The sequence below is a fragment of the Sphaerodactylus townsendi genome, linkage group LG04, assembly GCF_021028975.2.
Source record: "Sphaerodactylus townsendi isolate TG3544 linkage group LG04, MPM_Stown_v2.3, whole genome shotgun sequence".
Lineage (NCBI taxonomy): Eukaryota > Metazoa > Chordata > Lepidosauria > Squamata > Sphaerodactylidae > Sphaerodactylus > Sphaerodactylus townsendi.
This window is the reverse complement of record NC_059428.1, coordinates 28,462,365-28,484,403: the sequence shown is the minus strand read 5'-3', so window position 1 is coordinate 28,484,403 and position 22,039 is coordinate 28,462,365. Positions and strand designations below refer to the sequence as shown.

The 22,039-nt window shown below is 41.9% G+C and overlaps 1 protein-coding gene across 2 annotated transcripts in view; it reads left to right on the top strand.

The window, feature by feature from the left end:
* Positions 1–7,367: 7,367 nt before the first annotated feature.
* XPO4 (exportin 4) overlaps positions 7,368–22,039 on the top strand; it is a 68,781-nt gene continuing 54,109 nt past the window's right edge. For both annotated transcript variants that reach the window (XM_048494717.1, XM_048494716.1), the window contains exons 1-4: positions 7,368–7,464; positions 18,440–18,545; positions 20,055–20,196; positions 21,044–21,182. In XM_048494717.1, the coding sequence (XP_048350674.1) occupies positions 7,387–7,464; positions 18,440–18,545; positions 20,055–20,196; positions 21,044–21,182 (465 nt within the window). In that variant the 5' untranslated portion in view covers positions 7,368–7,386. The remainder of the gene's footprint in view (positions 7,465–18,439; positions 18,546–20,054; positions 20,197–21,043; positions 21,183–22,039) is intronic.

Below are 22,039 nucleotides of genomic sequence, written 5' to 3'. Positions count from 1 at the left end.
AATCTGATGAGATCAGGCTATCCTAGGACTATCCAAGTCAGTGCAACTACATACATATACCACCTTAATGACGTAAGCATTGCAAAACACTTTGCGTACAAATTTGTGCATTGTTCTATTCCATCATTCCCTTCCTAAAGAGTATGGTCCATTTCAAATGACAATAACCTAACCGTTCCTACCTCTTGTGACCATCTTTCTTGTTTATTTTGTATTTACCAGGATGTTTATAGACAGCCTTTCTCCTCATTGATGTATGGTCAACAGACCTTTAAAAGGGTTTTTTGTCAAGGCACAGCTGGCTTATAATGACCCTATAGGTGTCAAACTCGCGGCCCTCCAGATGTTATGGACTACAGTTCCCATCATCCCCTGCCAGCATGATGCTGGCAGTGGATGATGGGAACTGTAGTCCATAACATCTGGAGGGCCGTGAGTTTGACACCTGTGCCCGGGGTTTTCAAGGCAAGAGACAAACAGAGATGGTTTGTCATTGTCTGACTCTGCCCAGCAATCCAGGCCTTCCTTGGTGATCTCCCATCCAAGTACTAACCAGGGCAGACCCTGTTTAGTTTCTGAAATCAGATATGATTGGGCTATCCTAGACTATCCTGGTGAGAGGGCACCTTCAAGGTTCAAAAACAGAATAAAGCAACATTCTCAAATTATTTTCAAGTTGTTAAGTTACCATTGAACTGTATTTTTAACCTAGTGATTGGGACTGGAAAAATAAACACAACCTAAGAACATATAAAATGGTAATAGGGTGAGAATTCATTCTTACCAGAACAGTTATCTCCAAAGAATTAAGCACAGTCTAAAATGGAAAACTAGTTTAATTATTCATATTGAAAGGAGCACGCTTTGTCCAATGTTGTTACAAGATTGTCTAAAAAGCCAGTTGTTACTAGGTCTTTATACAGGAAACCAATGAGCTAATTTGTAAATCAGAGAACATCTTTTAAGGTTCCCTTCATCATAGAAGAGATGTAACATAAGATATATTTATGTCTTCTAAACAGAAGAACACTAGGGCCGTTTCCGCACGCTTCCCATTAACGAAAACGGACCTGGGAAGCTTGCTAAAAGCGCCACCCCAGGCGCCCGTTTTCCCACGAAGCGCCCGCTGCTGCAGCGCCAGCAGCGGGCGACCTGGACCTCCGCTTCCCTCCCCCCAGGAAGCGGCCTCCAGGCCGCTTCTAAACAACAACCCTTTAAAGGGTTGTTGTTGGGGAGGAAGCGTCTTCAACCGGCGGCGCTGAGTGCCGAACGGCGCGCCTTGCGGGGAAAGGCGCTGTCTCCTTCTGCGCCCCACTCACAATGTCCTCGCCAAATTAAAATTGTTCGTCTGCTGTGCGTTACGCGGCCCGCCTCACACTGTCCTCCAACCTCCAGGGGTCGGAGGGCAGCGTGGGCGGGGCTTCGACGCCCAGCAGGCGACGACGAGGACATCGTGAGTGGGGCGCAGAAGGGAGAAGAGGCGGCTCCGTGCGGAGCCGCCTGCCGTCTGTCAGCCTCTGCTTGGACCGTTCGCATGCTTGCATGCGAACGGGCTTCCGCCCCCACGCCGCCAGAACTCTTGGCGGTGTGGGGGCGAATGGAGGCCGTCCGGAAACGGCCTAGGGTTAGACAGATTAACTGGTGAATGAGAGGAGCCTCCATATTCAAACACACAAATCTCCAAAATCAAGTGCTAGGAAGCAACATCATGGGAAGGTCTTGGTCTCCATGCCCAGCTAGGTGGCCCTCCAGGGCAAGGTGACCACTGTGTGAAACAAAATTCTGGATTAGGTGGGCCATTGGTCTGATCTAGTAGTGCTCTTCTTGTGTTCTTAGGTATTTATAAGTCATTTATCTTTTACATCTCAGGCTTCCTCCAAAGAGCTCAGGGTGAAGTGCATAGAGACCAAAGTATTTTATTCTTACAACTATGCCGCAGAGTTAGAATTCAATGTTATGAAGCAAACAACACGGTTGGGTGGAGTCAGGCCCAGTGGTGGGATCCAAAATTTTTAGTAACAGGTTCCCATGGTGGTGGGATTCAAACTGTGGCGTAGCGCCAATGGGGCGGGGCGGGGGACTACGGGGGCGTGGCTGGGGCATTATGGGAATGGGGCATTCCTGGGCGGGAAACGAATGCACGCAGGTGCAGGCTGCCACGCACGCCGGTGCACCTCCTGCTAGACTGCTTCAAGTTCTGCGCGCTACTGCTGAGAGGAGGGGCGTAACTAAGGCAAAAATCATGTGGCAAAATCACCAATTAGTAACCCCCTCTCGGCTCACACAAATAATTAGTAACCTACTCTCGGGAACCTGTGAGAGTCTGCTGGATCCCACCTCTGGTCAGGACCATCCTAATATATGGCCATGTTTGGGCAGTTGCCCAGGGCACCATGAGCATAGGGGCCCTATGCTAATTTATGTATGTTGTGACTTGCTGTAAACAAACAAACAAACAAACAAACAAATACTATTCTAAACTATAAATATTTGTTATTGGAAAATGCATATTTAGCAATATTAATGTTAATTTTATTAATGTTAATTTTTATGATAACCAATGGACATTGGCATTTGCCTCTGATTTAATATCACAGTCCCCTCTGCAACCACACATGCATGTATGTGTAAGAGTCTCATGCGCTGCTTTTCCCGGTGGCCTATAATGCTGTCAAGATGGCCCTGAGTGGAGTTTTAACCCACATTTCTACAGTCCAAGATTCTGCCATTTACAGCATTGAGTCAGTCATCTAAGTGACAAAAAAGTGATTAGTAACCGAAATGAATTTTATTTATAGAATTTTGTTCTGTCTAAAAGCCCTTAACCTTTAATGATATACTTGTTGATAAATGGAATGGAAATGAATGCATATCCTCTTTGTCATTCCCTCCCCTGTTCCTTGTTTGAAATTTTAGATTGTAAACTACTGGGGGCAGAAATATGCTCCCTTGTGGTCTGTGGAAGGGTGTTACATGAGGGGAGGAGCAAAGGAGTTCATCCAGCAATACTAGTGAACATTTTACTAAGTTTTATCATGTGACAGATTAACACATGACTAGATTTTGTCCAACTGTTTATTGAAGATCAAGGCTCCAGTCTAGAACTGATTTGAAAATGTATAATATTTTATTAATGTTTGTGTTAAAACTTCCATCGACCAGAAAATGATGGAAATGAAGATATAATTTCATCATGTCATAAAACAGGGCTTGAGATTTAGCAATGTCAGAAGTGTCTGACATTTCCAGGAGCCTCCAAAAATCTCGACAATTACCAGCAAGCACAAACGTTTCGTTTATGACACTTCCTGGAACAGAGTTTTTAAATGTGTTTTGCTCTTGCCATTCCTTGCTAAAATAAGATCATAACATAGCCTGACAAAAACTGTAGGAAATTCAAGACAAGAAATTCATACATACACAGACCATTAATTAACCAAGGATTTGTCTGATAGCACAAGACAAGGATGCCCTTTGTACCCATAAAATAGTTTTTCAGGGAGCATGTAAAATGGCATTCAACCAAAGGTAATGCATGAAGGGCACTCCTCATACAAGAATAAAGGATACAGTATGTATGGAAGACATTCTATATTAGTCAACACAACCAAACGATTTATTAGTCATTGCATAATTAAAAGATTGCATTCCATTCATAGCTCAGTGGCTTCCTGAATGTATGGTGTTCTCACAAGCGTCATTATCCTACCAACAAGCTATAGTTTTTAGATTTATGGAGGGACTACTTCAAGCTATGTACTATCTTCACTAATAGCTAGTAAGTAGTAAGCAGAAAAATCAGCCAATACCGATAGCCTTGCATGAGGAAGAGAATGGTCAGAAACTGGAAAGACTTTCAAACATAACCCCCCCCCCCCCCCCCCCCCGGCAAAAAAAGGCAACTCAGATTCATATCCCAAAGGGAAGCTGCACATTCTACAACTGTACAACTGCCCAGTCTGTACATCAGCAGTACGCAAGTTCCAATTCAGCCATAATCATCCACTGTTGTCAACCTAATGCCAAATCTTAGATTTGACGGTTGGCTTAGAATGGTTATATCTGAAGTTTTACTCATGAGAAAACTGTGGGGGAAACAACCATTGTCCTCCTAGAGTTAATGCTTCCGTTCTTGTTTTAGGAGGAAATTACTGGTCCAAAGATCTCACCTGTGGTTCTATTAACTGCAGAAGCCCTCTCATAAAAAATAATCAAGACCTGTTTCTCATGTTACAAGAACACTATAAAAAGTGGAAAGGCAAAGGACTGATTCCAATTCCTTTTAATTTTTTAATATCCAATTTTTTTAACAGTACCAACCCATGTTTGTGAAATAGGCTCATCTGCTGAAAAAAAAGAATTTAAAATGTAGCATTGCAGAATATGGTTCAGATCAAATTATCACAAGTTCTTTAATCCTACAATGCTGTGAACCAATGATGACTTTCAAAATATGATGACCATTATTTGAACAGTTGCCATCAGATATTCAAGGTCAAACTGATTTGTGATCAACTGCAACAAAGCACTGGCATTTAAGCATAACTTTAAATGGCACATGCACATTTTACTTGCCACAGAACACAATTAGGTTTTCAGAATGTAGAGTATAATGCTAGGCAACCTAGTGGATACACAAAATTATGAAAATACAATGGAAAAAAACTCTAGTGCACTTTTGGTTTGAATTAACGCGCGTCAGATATGGAAAACTGTATTTTGCCAGATGAGTTTGAAACAATATTCGAACAAAAAAGTAAGTTTTAGCTTACTTTCAATGCTCTAGTTTAAATATGAAATGAGGCTCAACGATTTTTTAAACTGTTGTTTTCCCTACTTTCGCCCTTTTCACAATAAGCATCCTGATTATTCTCTTTGAACAGTTGTTTGGGCACACGAATGATACCACAGTGGAGTGCAGAGTTAAGTGTATAACAGTTTCAATGTTTTAACTTCAGAGCTCAAAACATGAATTTTGTGAAAAATGGGAACCTTCCTTTTTATTTGAAGCTGAATTGATCACATAAAAACAAAAATAACTTGAGGATTTTAAATAATTGATAACGTAAGAATATCCTAATTAGTAAGAATGTTCTGTAGTTGGTGGATAAATGACAGTGATTTAAATATTCCATAATGGTTTCTCTAATAATATTAGAATATCATATTGGGATCCATTGTGTAATGTTTAATTGATATAGTTCTGGGTAGATGTCTTATCTTTTAATATAATTCCACAGCCTTTGCCTGGGCGCGATACACACATCTGCCCCTCTAGGTTGTTATGTTAAATTTTTATGCCATCTTGCTATTAACTGGTTTTAATGTTTGTACTTTGTATTGCTTTTACCATTTTACATTTTGACATACATGTAAGGCGCCTCGAGTCCCTTGGGAGACTGGTGGGATAAAAATGTAAAATATAACTAAATAAACATAAGAACATAAGAACATAAGAACATAAGAACAAGCCAGCTGGATCAGACCAGAGTCCATCTAGTCCAGCTCTCTGCTACTCGCAGTGGCCCACCAGGTGCCTTTGGGAGCTCACATGCAGGATGTGAACGCAATGGCCTTCTGCGGCTGTTGCTCCCGAGCACCTGGTCTGTTAAGGCATTTGCAATTTCAAATCAAAGAGGATCAAGATTGGTAGCCATAAATCGACTTCTCCTCCATAAATCTGTCCAAGCCCCTTTTAAAGCTATCCAGGTTAGTGGCCATCACCACCTCCTGTGGCAGCATATTACAAAACACCAATCACACGTTGCGTGAAGAAGTGTTTCCTTTATTAGTCCTAATTCCCACATTTTCAATGAATGCCCCTTGGTTCTAGTATTGTGAGAAAGAGAGAAAAAATGTCGCTCGGTCAACATTTTCTACCCGATGCATAGGTTTATAGGCGTCAATCATATCTCCCCTTAGACGTCTCCTCTCCAAATTAAAGAGTCCCCAAACGGCTGCAGCCTCTCCTCATAGGAAGGTGCTCCAGTCCCCTCAATCATCCTTTTTTGTTTGCCCTTCTCCTGCACTTCTTTTCTATCTCCCTCAATATCCTTTTTTTGAGATGCGGCGACCAGAACTGGACACAGTACTCCAGCAAGCGGGTCACGCACCACTTACTGCTTTATATAAGGGCATGACAATCTTTGCAGTTTTTATTCTCTCAATTCCTTTTCCTAATTATCCCCAGCATAGAGTTTGCCTTTCACAGCTGCCATGCATTGAGTTGACATTCCCTATGGAACTATCAACTAAGACGGCCCAAATCCCTCTTCCTGGTCTGTGACTGATAGCACTGGACCCCTGTAGCACGTGGTATGTGAAGTTTGGATTTTTTTTTTGCCCCTATGTGCATCACTTTGCATTTTGCTACATTGAACTGCATTTGCCATTTCTTAGCCCACTCACCTAATTTATCAAGGTCCGCTTGGAGCTCTTCGCAATCCTTTGTGGTTCTCACCACCCTACATAATTTGGTATCATCTGCAAACTTGGCCACCACACTACCCACCCCTACTTCCAGGTCATTTATGAATAGGTTAAAGAGCACTGGTCCCCAAACGGATCCTTGGGGGAAACCACTCCCTACATCTCTCCATTGTGAGAACTTCCCATTTACACCCACCCTTTGTTTCCTGTTCCTCAACCAGTTTTTAATCCATAGGAGGACTTCCCCTCTTATTCCTTCATTGCTGAGTTTTCTCAATAGTCTCTGGTGAGGAACTTTGTCAAAAGCCTTTTGGAAATCCAAGTAGACAATGTCCACAGGTTCACCCCTGTCCACATGACTGTTTACACCCTCAAAGAACTCTAGTAAGTTTGTAACCTATTCTCTAGTATTTTTCTAATTCTTTCTGACAAATATATTGTGGAAATCAATAAAAATTATTATTAAAAAAAACATTTTAACTTCAGCGGCACTTATACACATGTTAACCATTTTGGGGGGAGCCAATACCTGGAACGGTGTTTTAGGCACTCTTGCAGGACTGAAACTCTTTATTCCCCAACTTTTTATTCTAAGGCCCCTTCTGCACATGCCAAATAACGCACTTTCACAATTGTTTGCAAGTGGATTTTGCTGCTCCGCACAGCTGCAAGGTGCATTGAAAGTGCATTATTCTGCATGTGCGGAAGGGGACCTAGTCTTCCTCCAGCAGCCATTCCTGTCCCGCAAAAGGCACAAGAAGCGCGGCTACTAACGCGCCTTCCCTGCCGCCCTCCTAGCCGGCGGGGAGCGACTCCCTCTCTGAGGAGCTTCCACCCCCACCGCCCGACTCTTTCGCCCTGGACGCTCCGCCCTCTTGGGTCCGCCGCGACCTGCGATTGGCTGAGCGGCCACCTGGTCCCAGAATGCCCCGCATGGCGCGTCATTGAAGAGAGACCATGATGGCGGCGGCCGCGGCGGCGGGGGGAGCCCCCGAGGTGATCGCCCAGCTGGAGAGCGCGGCCAAAGTGCTGATGGTGAGGGGGGCGAGAGGGGCGGCCGAGGGGGCGCGTCGGGAGAGGAGCCCCTTCGTAACCTCCCGGGGGATGGTGCGAGGGACTCCCGTGCAGCAGCCCTCTCGCTCTGGGCAGCGCTCCTTTCACATGCCCCTCGTTCCTCTCTGCACGCTCTCTGGAAGTATCCTCGGGTAACCTTGCAGGGCTTCCTAGCGTTTCCCTCCCATGCTGTGCCCCAGAAACTTTGCAACTGCCCCATGCGTCTGTCCTCTCTACTCCGGCTGAGGCAGCTTTCCTAGGTGCTCTTGGTTTGCATAAGAGTCCCATCGAGCTCGGAGGAGCTTGCTTCCCAGCAAAGGTGAACAGGATCTCACCACTAGGCTCGCTGCCCCTTTTTTGCCTTCTTTCAGAACACCACCTGCAGCAAGCTCCCTACAGGTCCCAATCTCATAGTCCCTTAACCTCTGCCATAACCTCTGCTTCACTCCTGCACCCACGTGCTCCCATCCGGCTGAATTCCCCATCTCTCCCGTTTTGCATCCCTTTGGCTCCCTGGTTAGCGACTTCATTGACATTGGGAGAAAGTGTTTTTCTGACTCGCGTTCCTTTCCTTCTCACCTCCAGCTTCTTCTCAAAGATCTCCCCTCTTCTTTCATCCTGCTATGCGTGCTCGCTTCTGTATGTGTCACACCCATTAAACTGCCTATTTTGCTAGCTTTATTTTTCTTGCCAATGGGGGGTTATGAGGACACCTAAGAACGTCTAGCAACACGTTTTCATGTAACAGGATTTTCTGTGCAAGCAGGAAATTGGGTGTTGAATAAAAAGGCAGCTGTAGTATTTGTTGGTGATGTCAGAACATAGTGTGGGGGTTCTAAAGTACAATTAATTCATTTTGGGGTAGAATTTTCGGCCCTTTTGAAACTGTGTGTGTGAGAGCAGGCCCAAGATAATTATGGGCATGATTTTCTAAAACCTTTTAAAATGGGAACTGATTTATTCAACTTTACATATAAAATGTATTTGTTGTGTTCTTTCCATATGTGCTCATACTAATTTATTATGTTGTAGTATATTAAAGTCTACAATCTATTTTTTCAAAACAAACTTATAAAGTAAAAAGTGTTCTGTAAACAAATACTTTGTAATTATTTAGCCAGAATGTAAATACAGCGCTTGCTTCATTCTTGTAAAAGAACTTGCTTGTTGTTACGTTTTACAGATATGAAGCTACGGTGCTGTGCTACACCCTTCTAAATCTGCTGAAGTCAGTGGGCTTAGAATGGCTTAAGATCTCACTGTAAAACTGTGGGTGACCTTTGCTCTGAATGTGTAAGCAGTACTTACTGCTTCAATTCCATATCAATAGTTTTTTTCCACAACAAATCCAAGTGACATCTATAGACTAACATAGCTGTTCCAGTGTCACCCACAAGCTGCTGTTTCACAGCAAGTAGCAAATAGTGAATTGGACAATATACGAATTCTATGCAAACTGAAACATGTAATCGTTAACATTTTGTTTGGTGTATTTATTTTGCTCAGGGTGACTTGCATGAGGCTATTTTAATTGGTTTTCACAAGAACCATATAAGGATAGACTCATCCAAAGGATAGTCAGCAGACTTCATGGCTGAGTTGGGATTTGAATCCAGATATCCCCATGTCTACCTCTCTATTATACCACATTAGGGAGTGAGTGAACTATAGAAAATGTATGCAGGTCCTTTGCTTTACTGTGCTTAATAGTTCTGCTTCAATTATTGTTGCTGAAAGTAAGGCCTCCTTTGTACTATACTACCTTGCCTCTCAGTTCTGCAGCTGTTAACCTTTGATTCCCTACTGGAGGGTGGGAATCCATTTGTTAATTGCAGGGGTAAAGGTAGCACAAGAGATTAATAGTTTTCACTTCCAGTTCAGGCACAGAAATAAAATTATGTTGGTGCGTTTTCACTTCAAGAACTTCGGTTTATGTGTATTTCCAAGAAGCCAGTGTGGTGCTCGACACCAGCATTCTGTTTAGTAGTTAGGGTGTTGGATTAGTAGCTGGGAAATTTGGGTTCAAACCCCACTCTGCCATTAATGGAAGCTTGTAGGGTGGCTGTGGGGCCAATCACTCTTTCAGCCTAAGCTAACTCAGGGTGGTTGTAGTAGGGGTAAAATGCAGGAGGGCTGCGGTATTCCTAGGGATAGACTCTACGTTAGTCAGCTTCCACCCTGGTTTTGCAGCTGGTTGCGCTGTGATTTGGATCCTGGACTTACACCAACCTTTTTTTGGGGGGGGGGAGGCTTGGATTTTTCCTTCTCCCTGCACTGCTGAAAACAACTGGGATCTCTGGATTGGACTGTTAGTCCTCTCTGCATATATTGTTTTAATTTCACAGGCAAGCACACTTCCTTTAATGGTCTGTACAAGACTTGTGTGCGAACTGTAAAATATCTGCAGTAATTTGCTGTTCTAGAAATGGTATAGACCTTAAAAGTACAGGCATTGTTGTAAAGACTTCCCAAACTCTGATCTGAAAGTACAGCATCCGACTTGAATGTCTTTGTCAATGAAGGAGTCCTGTTGCAGTATGTTACAATCAGATATGTTAGGAGTCAAATATTTAAGACTGAAATGGAGAACACTTGACAAAAGAAGCACATACTAGTGCTGACTCCAGCCAACATCTATCTATAAAGACCTGTTGGGTCTGCAGATAGAAAGAGGTCTTGAGAACATCATGAGAATTGTTATTAAGAGCTGACAATGTGACATATTGTTTTCAAAAATACTACATAAATAAAGCTAAATATTTAGGGAATGCATAGTGCCATCCCAATCAGAGTTATACTATTGGTGTACTCTTGGAAGTTGTGGAAGGACCCTGTTCAATTTTAAGTGTGTTCTGTATTTATGTTTGGTTGTTGCCATGTTAATATGAAGCTGCAATATAACCCTCTTGAATTCTGCAAGGGATGTAGACTAGAACTTTAAAAATTGCATTTGGAATTCTGTACATTCTTGAAATATGTTTAAAACTTTAAGAAAAAGACTTACTCCCCAGGTCTGATTCAGGCATTGGAAGTGTAACAGTGTTGTTTTTATTTCTTCTTTAAAATGTTGTATGCAAACTGTTGGCTCTTTTAGCATGCCTACCTTCACATTCATATGTTTCTGGAGCTAATTCAGATTCATATGTATCTGGAGCTAATTATAAGAAACAGACCTGACCACAAATCAGTTTAAATGCTTTTCATAGATATGTAGAACCTCAGAGATTTGAATATATAAACGTTGCCTTAGATGAAATCAGTCAGTTGGTTCATCTTGCTTTGTACTGTCTAGTACAGTTGGAAGCAGCTCACCGAGACTGTGGACAATGCATTTTCCAGCCCTGCCACCTAGGATACTTTAGTTAAAGATGAAGCATATTGAAACTGGGATTTTTTAATGTATTACATGTGAACCCTTCACAGAGTTAAAGCTGTTGCTTAGTGGTTGCTGTGGGACGGCTCCTTCCGCACATGCAGAATAATGCACTTTCAAACTGCTTTCAGTGCTCTTTGAAGCTGTGTGGAATAGCAAAATCCTCTTGCAAACAGTTGTGAAAGCGGTTTGAAAACGCATTATTCTGCGTGTACGGAAGGGGCCTCAGAGACCAATGTGGTGCATCAGAGTACTGGTCTTGCTGTATATCCCTAAGGTTGCTTTTAGATAGTTTGTTTGTTGGGCCATATACCTTTAGACTCCAAAAACCTCATAGTCTCTCCTGCTACACTTTCATGAAGAAGTGAACTAATACTGTTCATGATACTTTGGGGAGAATATGTGGCTCTTGCTTGAGATGAATGAGTATAAGGTGAATTTTCCCCCCGTTGCCAATGTTGTTAAGAATGGAAATTGAGGCACTACAAGCTGAATTCTTCGACACAACATTTGCTAATGTTCTTAGCAGACCCTTTCCTTGTGTGGATGTGGATAAACAGGCTTACCAATAAAAATATGCTGGTCCTGCTATGTTTTTTCACATTGTCCCAACAACTTATAAGTAGAGAACTCCTAATGGAGCAGGGCAGATAGAAACGTTGCTTATGGGAAATAGCTGTGATTGAAGCAGTCATCTTGAGTGCGGAGTAACGGAGTTAACTTTCATAATAATCATTCTGGATAGGGAAGGCTTCACTTGTTTTTGGACTGCATCATGTCAAGAATGCTTCAGAGAAAGTACTCTTTCAGCCCGTTGAAACATCTTTTGTCATTCGGACTTTTGTTTAATTTGTCAAAGTATCACTAGATACATTAAAACAATTCTTATTTGCAGATCAGAATTTGAGCTGATGAGGTTCCTGTTGGTAGCTCTGGAAAAATAAATCTCCATGGGTTTATGAGGTTTTCACTGGCTGACAATAGAAAACCTTTGATTGCAAGTATGGATAGAATCTTCTTGGTTGCTTCATTTTGTGCTTCACTGGCGCAGAGAAAATATGTTTTTGAAGAATGAGAACACATCTTTAGAGCTATGTCAGGGGTAGGGAACCTGCGGCTCTCCAGATGTTCAGGAACTACAATTCCTATCAGCCCCTACTAGCATGGCCAATTGGCCATGCTGACAGAGGCTGATGGGAATTGTAGTTCCTGAACATCTGGAGAGCTGCAGGTTCCCTACCCCTGACTATGTGTTCTCTGTCTTTGAGCAGGAGAAAGGATTCAGCCACGTTGGCTGCTGTTTTACAGTTTCAAACATTCCTAACAACCAGTTTACTCTCTGTTTATCCTTATGATTACCCCCCCCCCCCACACACACACACACACTGTGCTTTTGGTCTACTGGTCAGATGGCCAAAAAGTCCCATGAGAAATGAAATGTCCAGTCGCAGGGAACAAACACTCCAGGGAAATTGCGATCAAACATCTGTGAGTAAAAGTGCTATTCCTTTTGATGGATTGAGATGCCTGTCAAGGTCAGAAAAACAGGATGCTTCAAAAACAAGCAACTTAACTTGAAACTGGACTTGGAAGTTTGCCGCTGTATGTATCAGGGCAGGAAAGGAAATTTCTTATTTTAGTTCGCAGGTTTCTAACAACTGTACAGTAGAAGGTGTTCAGGCCTTCGCTTCCAAACTAACAAAACTTGACCGCATATAAAAATGCAATGATGGAAAGCCATATAAATAAAACTTTCCTGTAGTTGAAGTTTTCTGTTTTGTGAAAGGAAGGCATTGTTAAAGCTATAGCATAAATAGGCTTAGGCATGCTTCCTTGGGATGAGAAGGATAAAAATTCATTACTTTGCAACCAGCTTTTAAAATAGTTTTTTAAAAACTCTGCTTCTCTTAAGAATGCAGAAGTATTTAGGAGTACTTGTCCATAAAGGTGTTTAGGATTTGAAGATGATATGACCTCTGCTTTGATATACCCTTTGAAGGTGATATGACTTCTTCCCGCATCCAACCCCAGGCATCTCCAGTTGAAAGCATCAGGCTGTAGGTTATATTAAAGACCTCTGCCTGAGATCTTTGGAAAGGTGCCGCCTGTCTGAGTGGACAGTTCTGACTTTCAGACCACTGGTCCAGAATTCAGAATAAGGTATCTTCATGTGTGTATAAGGGTTGACTGTTGGGCTAACAAAATTGGGTTGGCATTCATAAGAGTCAAAGGAAACTAAGTTACTTCAAACAAACAAGTACTCCAGTAAACACTCTGTATTGATTTGTATGTAAGTAAAATAATTACCCTGCCTGTCTATAGAAAAATCTAGGTGATAGGTCACAACATGATAAAAAAAACAATATTTTGTGTACGTATTTAAAACAAGTATGTCCTACCTTTCTATTTCCTAAGTACTGAGGTGGCTAACACATCACGTTTGAAATAAACAGCAACGTCCTCATAAACAAGATGAAAACACCCCATTTTCTAAAACTTTTCCCTTCCTGCAATATAATAGTGGAATAGAATGAGAAGAGAAGCAAAATAGAATTTTAACAATTGCAGATAAAGAGTTAACCCAGCTAATAAAACATTGTTTATTGTATATACTTAATCAAGACCCATAAATATTATTTTTAAGAAGGACACCACACACATACTCTGAATGTCTTCATTATTTGCACAATAAATTAAAGGTGCTCGATATGGTCAAATAACATTTCCCCAAAAAGCTAATAAAGATGATTAATCATTCAAGCTATGGCAAATGGGACCAGTTACAGGAAGTTCCATTTTTCCCCCAAATGTTAAAAAAAGTGGTTGTATTCGAGGAAAGAATAATTAGATAGCTGGGAGGGGGGGGGACTTGTTTAAATTTCACATTTGGTTGGCGAGCAAAATCAATATTTCTTACCCAATTCTCCTATCATGCACTTCCAATCCTTTAAAAATATACATTTTTGAAAACCCAAAACGTTATTCTAGGACATTTTATTAGCAAAAGTTGATTGATTTAATTTAAATTACCAAGGTGGGATGGGGGGGCAACTGACTTTATCACTAAGTGCATCTCAGTTAAAATTATCTGGTAGCCAGTGATGTGAAAAACTTCCACCTGAGAATCTGGAGAGCTGCTGCTGAGTCAGACACACCTTGATAGATAAGAAGAAGAGTTTGGACTTATATCCCTCCCTTTCTCTCCTGTAAGGAGACTCTAAGGGGCTTACAATCTCCTTTCCTTTCTCCCTTCACAACAAACACCCTGTGAGGTAGGTGGGGCTGAGAGAGCTCTGAAGAACTGTGACTCACCCATGGTCACCCAGTGGCATGTGTTGGAGTGTATATGCTAATCTAGTTCACCAGATAAGCCTCCACAGCTCAGGCGGCAGAGCGGGGAATCAAACCCAGTTCCCCAGATTAGAGTGCACCTGCTCTTAACCAGTTCACCACGCTAAGCCTCGGAAGATGTCTGTTTGCCAGCGTGGGGCTGCACAGAAGCCATGGCAGAGTGCTGTCCTTGATTGGCCCATGATCTAAGTTGGTGTAAGGCACCTGGGTGTTTTAATTTGACCTTTATGATGCTTGACTTGAGAACATTTTGAAACATATTATGTGCCATTAAAAATTTTTAATGTGAAATGTAAATTAAATACAAATATGCTAAACCTCATAAAAGTCAATCCATGGCTGTTAAACTCCTTGAGTTAAAACTTTCCTTTCTGTGTGAAAGGTCAGGTTTTTTTAAATGAAGAAAATATAATTTACCCTGTTTGTGTTCCTTATTTTTCTACTGGTTCCCTTTGTTTTTAGACTTCCCTTTGTCCCCGTTGCTGCCTCCTTCATTCTCCTTTGCTTATGGTCCTTAACGTGTTCTTTTGGTCTTGTCATTGGAATATGTCAGTACAGGAAAAGTGGTTCTCCGGCTTTTCCTTTCCGTTTTGATGGTTCAAAACATCACTCCCGCAGGTATCTTTGGTCTCAGTGGATACGTTGTTTGTTCCTAGGCATTCTAAGTCATTAGGGATGCGGTAATTTGAATTCCACTTGGAATATAGCAAAGAATGTATAGTTCTTGTGAATCATAATAAATCACAGTTTCTTGCAATGTCCCTGTTGTCAGTGGATGAGCAGGCTGTGACTTTGGGCTGATATTTCTCAGATTAAATGTTCTGTTCTCCCATGTTTTTTCTACTGACTTGGTGCTCTCTTTGTGTTCATGGAGATGAACATATTTCAGGAGTGCTTTGATTGTGTGTTCCTTCATGGCAGGGGGTGGGACTTGATGGCCATTGTGGTCTCTTGCAACTCTGTGATTCTAAGACACAGGTGTCAAACTCGTGGCCCTCCAGATGTTACAGACTACATTTCCCATCATCCCCTGCAAGCATCATGCTGGCAGGGGATGATGGGAACTGTAGTCTGTAACATCTGGAGGGCAGTGAGTTTGACACCTGTGCTCTAAGATATGATAGCCTATTTTTTGGCCTGACTCCTTTTCAGCTTCTGCTACTAACATAGACAATGGTCTTAAATTGCAAGTTGAAACTGAGAGACAAGAATTATTTTTATCAGTGATGGGCAAATTGATAATAGTGCCACCATCCAACTGCAAACAATACTTGATTTTCATCTAATCTGCATGATGGTAGATTCCTTTGAATATTTGTGTTTCTTCAATAGTGGGAGTCTCTTCGAGATAGTCTGAAAATCTTTAAGGCGATGGAACTGAAACATTCAGGTGTCAGAGTGCAAAGAATGACGGTATCGATTAACTAATTGAAACTTGATTCAGAATGGTTGTGGTGGGTTTTCCGGGCTGTGTGGCCGTAGTCTGGTGGATCTTGTTCCTATCGTTTCGTCTGCATCTGTGGCTGGCATCTTCAGAGGTGTATCACAGAGAGAAGTCTTTTTTCACACTGTGTCTTTGCAAAGATGTGGTTGGTTTGCATAGCAAGTTCCAAACACTTACTGATTGGTTCCCTACCCTGGGACATGGATAATATATACCTCACTAAACATCCCCTTCTCACTAGACACAGTGTGTTTAAGGCTAGAAATGGCTCAGGCTAGCCTAATCTCATCAGATCTTGGAAGTTCAGCAGGATCAGCCATGGTTAGTACTTGAATGGAATACCAAGGCTGCTAGGCAGAAGGCAGCAATGACAAAACTACCCATGTTAGTCTCTTGCCTTGTAAACCCCACAGGGGTGTGATTTGCTGGCACTGTACACATAGAGAGAAGCTTATTCCTCTGATAAGCTCATTCACAGAATCGTAAGAGTTGGAAGAGACCGCAAGGGCCATCAAGTCCAACCCCCTCCAATGGAGGAACACACAATCAAAGCACTCCTGATAGATGGCCATCGAGCCCCACTTTAAAAACCTCCAAAGAAGGAGTCTCCACCACACTCCGAGGTAGTGCATTCCATTGTCGAACAGCCCTTACTGTCAGGAAGTTTTTCCTGATATTTAGAAGTTTTTCCTGATATTCCTCTGATAATCTTATTGTTTTGATAATCAGAATCCTAAAATCCATAATATGTAAGCAGCTTGCCCCCTTGTGCTTATGATGTTTCTGGAATTTTTAAAATTTCTGGACCATTCTGCATCTCCTTCTTGTGCAGCAATGTTCTGAAGATATACCAGGAAAGAATCTGTGATTGCAGCATGAAGCGGACTGAATCTGTATTTCATATGCTTCTACATTGCCGATTTTATAAGACAATCAGGTCCAACTTGCTGACCCCTCTACTGATTAATAAAGAACGTCTTATCAGACTAACAAAAAAATTCTTAGCCTTTAAACAACTGTACTTCTGCTATCTCTGAAGCCATGGCTAAGTACCTGTGTTATGTCATTAAGTAGGGACCATGATTGAATTACTCTGTGATCACTACTAATCTGTATTATTTATTATGCCAATTATGGTTATGTTCTGAAGATATAGATGTAGAAGGTACACTTAGGCATGGATTTAAAATATGGTCCAAACACAGTACCTCAAGTTTGCTGTTAGCCTCTTGGCAAGTATTCTGTGGAAAGCATAAATTTCCTCTGTGTTGTTAGATATACCTCAGCTGTCAAGGGACTCAAGCCTAGTGTGCCTCTAATATAGCATTGGTCTATGTCAGTGGTGGCGAACCTATGACACTCCAGATGTTCATGAGCTGGGGCTGATGGGAATTGTAGTCCATGAACATCTGGAGTGCCATAGGGTCGCTACCATGGATCTTTGTTGACCAACCCACAGATGGATCGTTCCACTTTTTAGACTTCAATAAATCCTTTGAATGATGGGTTCAGGCTTCAAGGGGGTCACCTAGCACAGCATGTTCATTCCTCCTTCTGTGTTGTTTTGTTTACTTCATTTACCTCACCTTTCATTGCATTGGGGCCCCCAATCAGCTTACATCATTCTCATGTTGTCCTCGCAACAGCTTTGAACTGGGTTTATTTCCCCACTCCTGTACATGAAGCCTGCTTGGTAACCATGGGCTAGCTATAGTTCTTTGAACTCTCTCAGCCCCACCTACCTTATAAGATGTCTGTTGTGGGGAAGGGAAGGCAAAGTTTAGGTGACTTGGAGACTCCTTAAAGGTGGAGAAAATTTCTGGTATGTAAACCAACTCTTCTTCTGTGTGGTAGGTCAAGCTGAGGGTGTGTGAGTGGCCCAAGCTTTCATGGCCGAGTGGGAATTCAGAGGCGGGTCTTCCAGATCTTCGTTCGACACTGACCATTACACTTGGGCTGTGGAGGCTAGTCTGGGCTATAGGTGGTGGCAGGTTCGCTGCACCTACATGAAATAGTTCATCAGAGGAAAGTGGGCGAGGAAGATAAGCAGCCTGGATGAGCACAGCAGAAGGCGAAAGACCATCCTTTGAATTGGTCTGCAAGGTTGAAATATAGTACATTATTTTGTTCAATTGTCTGTAGAACAATACAGCATAAGTACGACCCTTGAATAGCCCTGACCTGGATAGCCTAGGCTAGCCTGACGTCATCAGATCTTGTAAGTTAGGCAGGATTGCCTCATTTAGTACTTGGATGGGAGGCAACCAAGGAAGTCTAGGGTTGCTATGCAGAGGCAGGCAATGGCAGACCCCTTCTGAACATCTCTTGCCTTGAAAACCCCGAGGGGTCTTGACTGCTGTTTTATTTGCCATGTGCTAACTTGTTCAGTACACTAGAGGGCAGTATGTCACTGGTGATGCCCTTCCTCCAAGGGTTTGGAGTCTCAAGATGTATGCCCCATAAGCATCTTCCGGCAGTGTGCTTCCTTTCTCCTCTTTGACTGGATTCAGTAGACCGACAAAGCTGAGGTAGATTTATCTTGCGGCATTTAAGAGGTCTTGGAAGGTTCCCTTTTAGCTCCTTCCAATCCATAGTGATTACAGAATTTGCCATCTTTTCCAGCTCTTCCAAAGACTGATAAGTGTTGGAATTCAAAAGGGAAGATGTTCATAGTTAAGTGTAGTCAACTTCCTGTATGCGTTCATGGCGATTTGCATTGTCGTTTTCAAAAGAAATATAACTTTTCTGGTTTCAGCAATTAAAAAAGAAATATTTATTTCTCCCATCAGGCACCACCTTCCATGGTCAATAATGAACAACGTCAGCACGCTGAGCACATATTCTTATCTTTTAGAAAATCAAAATCGCCATTTGCTGTCTGCAAGCATATTTTAGGTAAGTCCTAATGTGTATTTTTAAATCCTTGGCCTGTTACTAAGGCAGGTGGCACATCCTGTTCAGGCATGTGATGCTGCCCCCAGGGCGTTACTTTAAGTTAAGTCCTGCTGAGTGGCAGACCAGTTGGGTGGCTTTTCCTGCTTTTGATTCCGAGGTCAGAAAGCTAATGATTCTCAAACGTTAAAAACTTGAGGCTTTAAGAGCTCAACTTCCTAGCACCAGCATGCTGGTCAACTGGCCAGCCCTCCTGTCAGTTGACTACCTGCTCTTTGACAACGGTCAAGTATTGACAAATATTCCCTAAAGCGAAGAATGCTACTGTGGAAATTGCAGCTTTCCTTTTGTGCACTGTTATGGTGTCTGCCAGGAGAGAGAGAGAGAGAGAGAGAGAGCATGTTACCCCTCCCGAAACATTGCCCAACACAGGTTTAAGCTAAGCAGACAGGAAAAATGTCCACACGCTCCAACAATAAGCATCTCCAAATGGAAAAACTTGGCCTGCTGCCTGCTTGCCTTTGAAAACCGATTTCAGCTTTCTAACACCTGTTTGTTTGCTTTTTGGTCATCCAGTCACAGCTGACTTATGGTGTCTCCGTACAGTTTTCAAGGCAAGAGATGTTCACAGGTGGTTGACCGTAGTCTTTCCTCTGCTTAGCAATTCTTGACTTCCTTGTAGTCTCCTATCCAAACACCCCAGAGCACACGCTGCCTAGCTTCTGAGAGATGATCGGATCAGGCTAGCTTGGACCATCCAGATCAAAGCAATACCTGGTTTACTTATATCTTAATTGCATTTAAAAATAAACTTAAAAACACTTGATCAATATTTAACTGATAAATTGACCAAATCTTCTTTGACGGGCGAAATATTGACTGTTGTACTTGCTCCTTTACCTCGCCTAGAGTAATAAACAAAGGTCCACTTCAGTGGAAGCAGATGTGCATGATCTTCACGATGGTGCCATGCTGTTCTGTTATTTTATCAGTAGTTGGTTGCTGTTAGATTTATAATTTAATTTATAGTTTTCTAATGAATATAGAGGCTGGCTAAAAAGTTTTAAGATTCATAAATAACATGTTTCTCGGGAGGGAAACATTATTGGAATAGAACACACAAGCCTCGGGGGAGAGACATGTGATGTGTGTGGTACGTGTGAATGTTGTCTCTTGCCTTGAACAACTATTTTTCCTACTTTTTCCTAGCTACAAGTGATCACAGCCTTCTGAAGTGGAGAATAGAAGGCAGTAGTTCCCAGCCTCTGAGAGAGCTGCTGTGTGATTGGAATGGGAGAATATTATAGATTCCTGCAAATCTCTCTCTTTGTAGACTGGGAGTAGCCAAAATGTTTTGACAATATGGTGGCCATATGCCTTTGTATTTTGGGAATAATTATTTGACACGTTTAATTTATGGCATGACTTTCTGTCGGCATATTTGTGTGAAAAATGCCTTTTATGTTACTTGTTATGAATTCAAGACTTAAAATCTTGGGTTTGTCTCAACAGAAACAAGTAAAGTGGACTATGTCCTTTTCCAAGCCGCCACAGCAATTATGGAAGCAGTTGTGCGAGAATGGATTCTGTTGGAGAAAAGTAGTATTGAATCACTGCGAACATTCCTTTTAACGTATGTCTTACAACGACCTAAGTAAGTACACATTCTTGTCAAAATGTTTGTCAGCCTGCTCCAATAATATTTTCTGCTTCTCTGTTCGTATGGAAAGTCTGTGGGTTGGTGATATTTTAAAAAGATGTGAATAAAGGAGAGAACTGGCAGAATGTAGTAAATAACTGAGAAAAGAGCTTGGGGGAGGCACAGTCACCACTGCTTGAATGGTTATCCAGAACTAGTTTTCCAAGAAAGTTTTAAAAAATTCAGTGAGCAGAATTTCATTTACCTAATGTCTCTGTTCATGTATGATTACAATTGCTGCAGTTTCCCCATCTTATTTTGAAGTTCTAATTGCAATGCTTGTATGTTTCTGAAGTTGTTCAAACATCAGTGTCTTAAATTTGACACTGACATTTGTTTTCCTTCCTCCATATGAAGTTGCAAGGCAGACAAGCCATCATGGTGTGGTGGTTAAGCGCAGGTGCACGCTAATCTGGAGAACCGGGTTTGATTCCCTGCTCTACCACTTGAGCTGTGGAGGCTTCTCTGGTGAACTAGATTAGCTTGTGCACTCCCAACACATGCCAGCTGGGTGACCTTGGGCTAGTCACAGTTCTTTTGAGCTCTCTCAGCCCCACCTACCTACATACAATTGCTACACTAGACGCTCATGTTCAAAGTGCTGGCCAAAACACACAATTCAGCCGAGGTGCTGAATTCTTGCTTGTATGGATTTAATGGTGGAGAAATTCAATATTTTACATACATGTCTGGACTACTGTAGGTACGTTTGTAAAGCATAAATGAAGAAGAAAATGTAAATGTTGGATGTCTGGCTAAAGGTTGACACTAAAGATTTCATATTTTGAATTCTTATTTACAGCCTCCAGAAGTATGTACGGGAACAGATATTATTAGCAGTAGCAGTAATAGTGAAACGAGGATCATTAGACAAATCAATTGACTGCAAGAGCATTTTTCATGAAGTCAGCCAGTTGATAAGCAGCGGTAACCCCACTGTGGTAAGTGCTGGCAATTTTAAATGTACTTTAAGTGCGCAATCTTGTCCGTGCAAACTTAGATCCCTGAAGCTTCAGTTTTGATAACAGGAAAATGCTGCTTCTAGAAAACTTTTAAATTATGAAATGAGAAATAAATCGGCAGCTGTTTATATTGCATTTAGCAATCCCAACGCAACGACCGGGTGAATAGTCACGGCATCGAGTTAAATCTGTGTACTGTGTAAAATCTTGGACTCAGATTTGGCATTTAAATACGGTGCTAATGTTTTGTTTTAAAATAATAGCTGTCCTTTGTTATATATATATATATATATATCCCAGTCAAATTAAGTGTAATAACATGATCTAAATGCTAGTACTGGAGCACTAAACTTGTTTGAAGCACCACGACAGTTTGATATCAAAGTGGATTTTCCATGAGCTGGCAGTGATTTCCTCACGCTCAGTTCAGTTTACATCTGTCCCTCACTGTGTTTCAGCTGTTGGAATTGTCTGAGGAAAGACCTTTTCCATTCCCCGGGGAAGTGGTGCGGTTGGGCAGAAGGGGTGTGAGCAGCCCACAGAACTGAAAAAGGCAATACAAAATTTACTCATGTTACATTCTTCGAATCAGATGAGGAAATATCCTCCACCCTCTCATGAAGCTCTAAATAGATTTACAGCACCTTATTTCCACTTCTGCATTTAGTTCTGTTCCATATGCTGAGCCAGAAGATGAAGTTGAAAAGGTTCCATTGCGAAGATGAGTTCTCTATATGATAAATTGAAAACATTGGTAGTTATGATGGACGAATTTGAAATGCTTATCTTCGTCTAAGATTTGGCCAGAGATGAGAGTTCAAATTCAATTTGCCTAC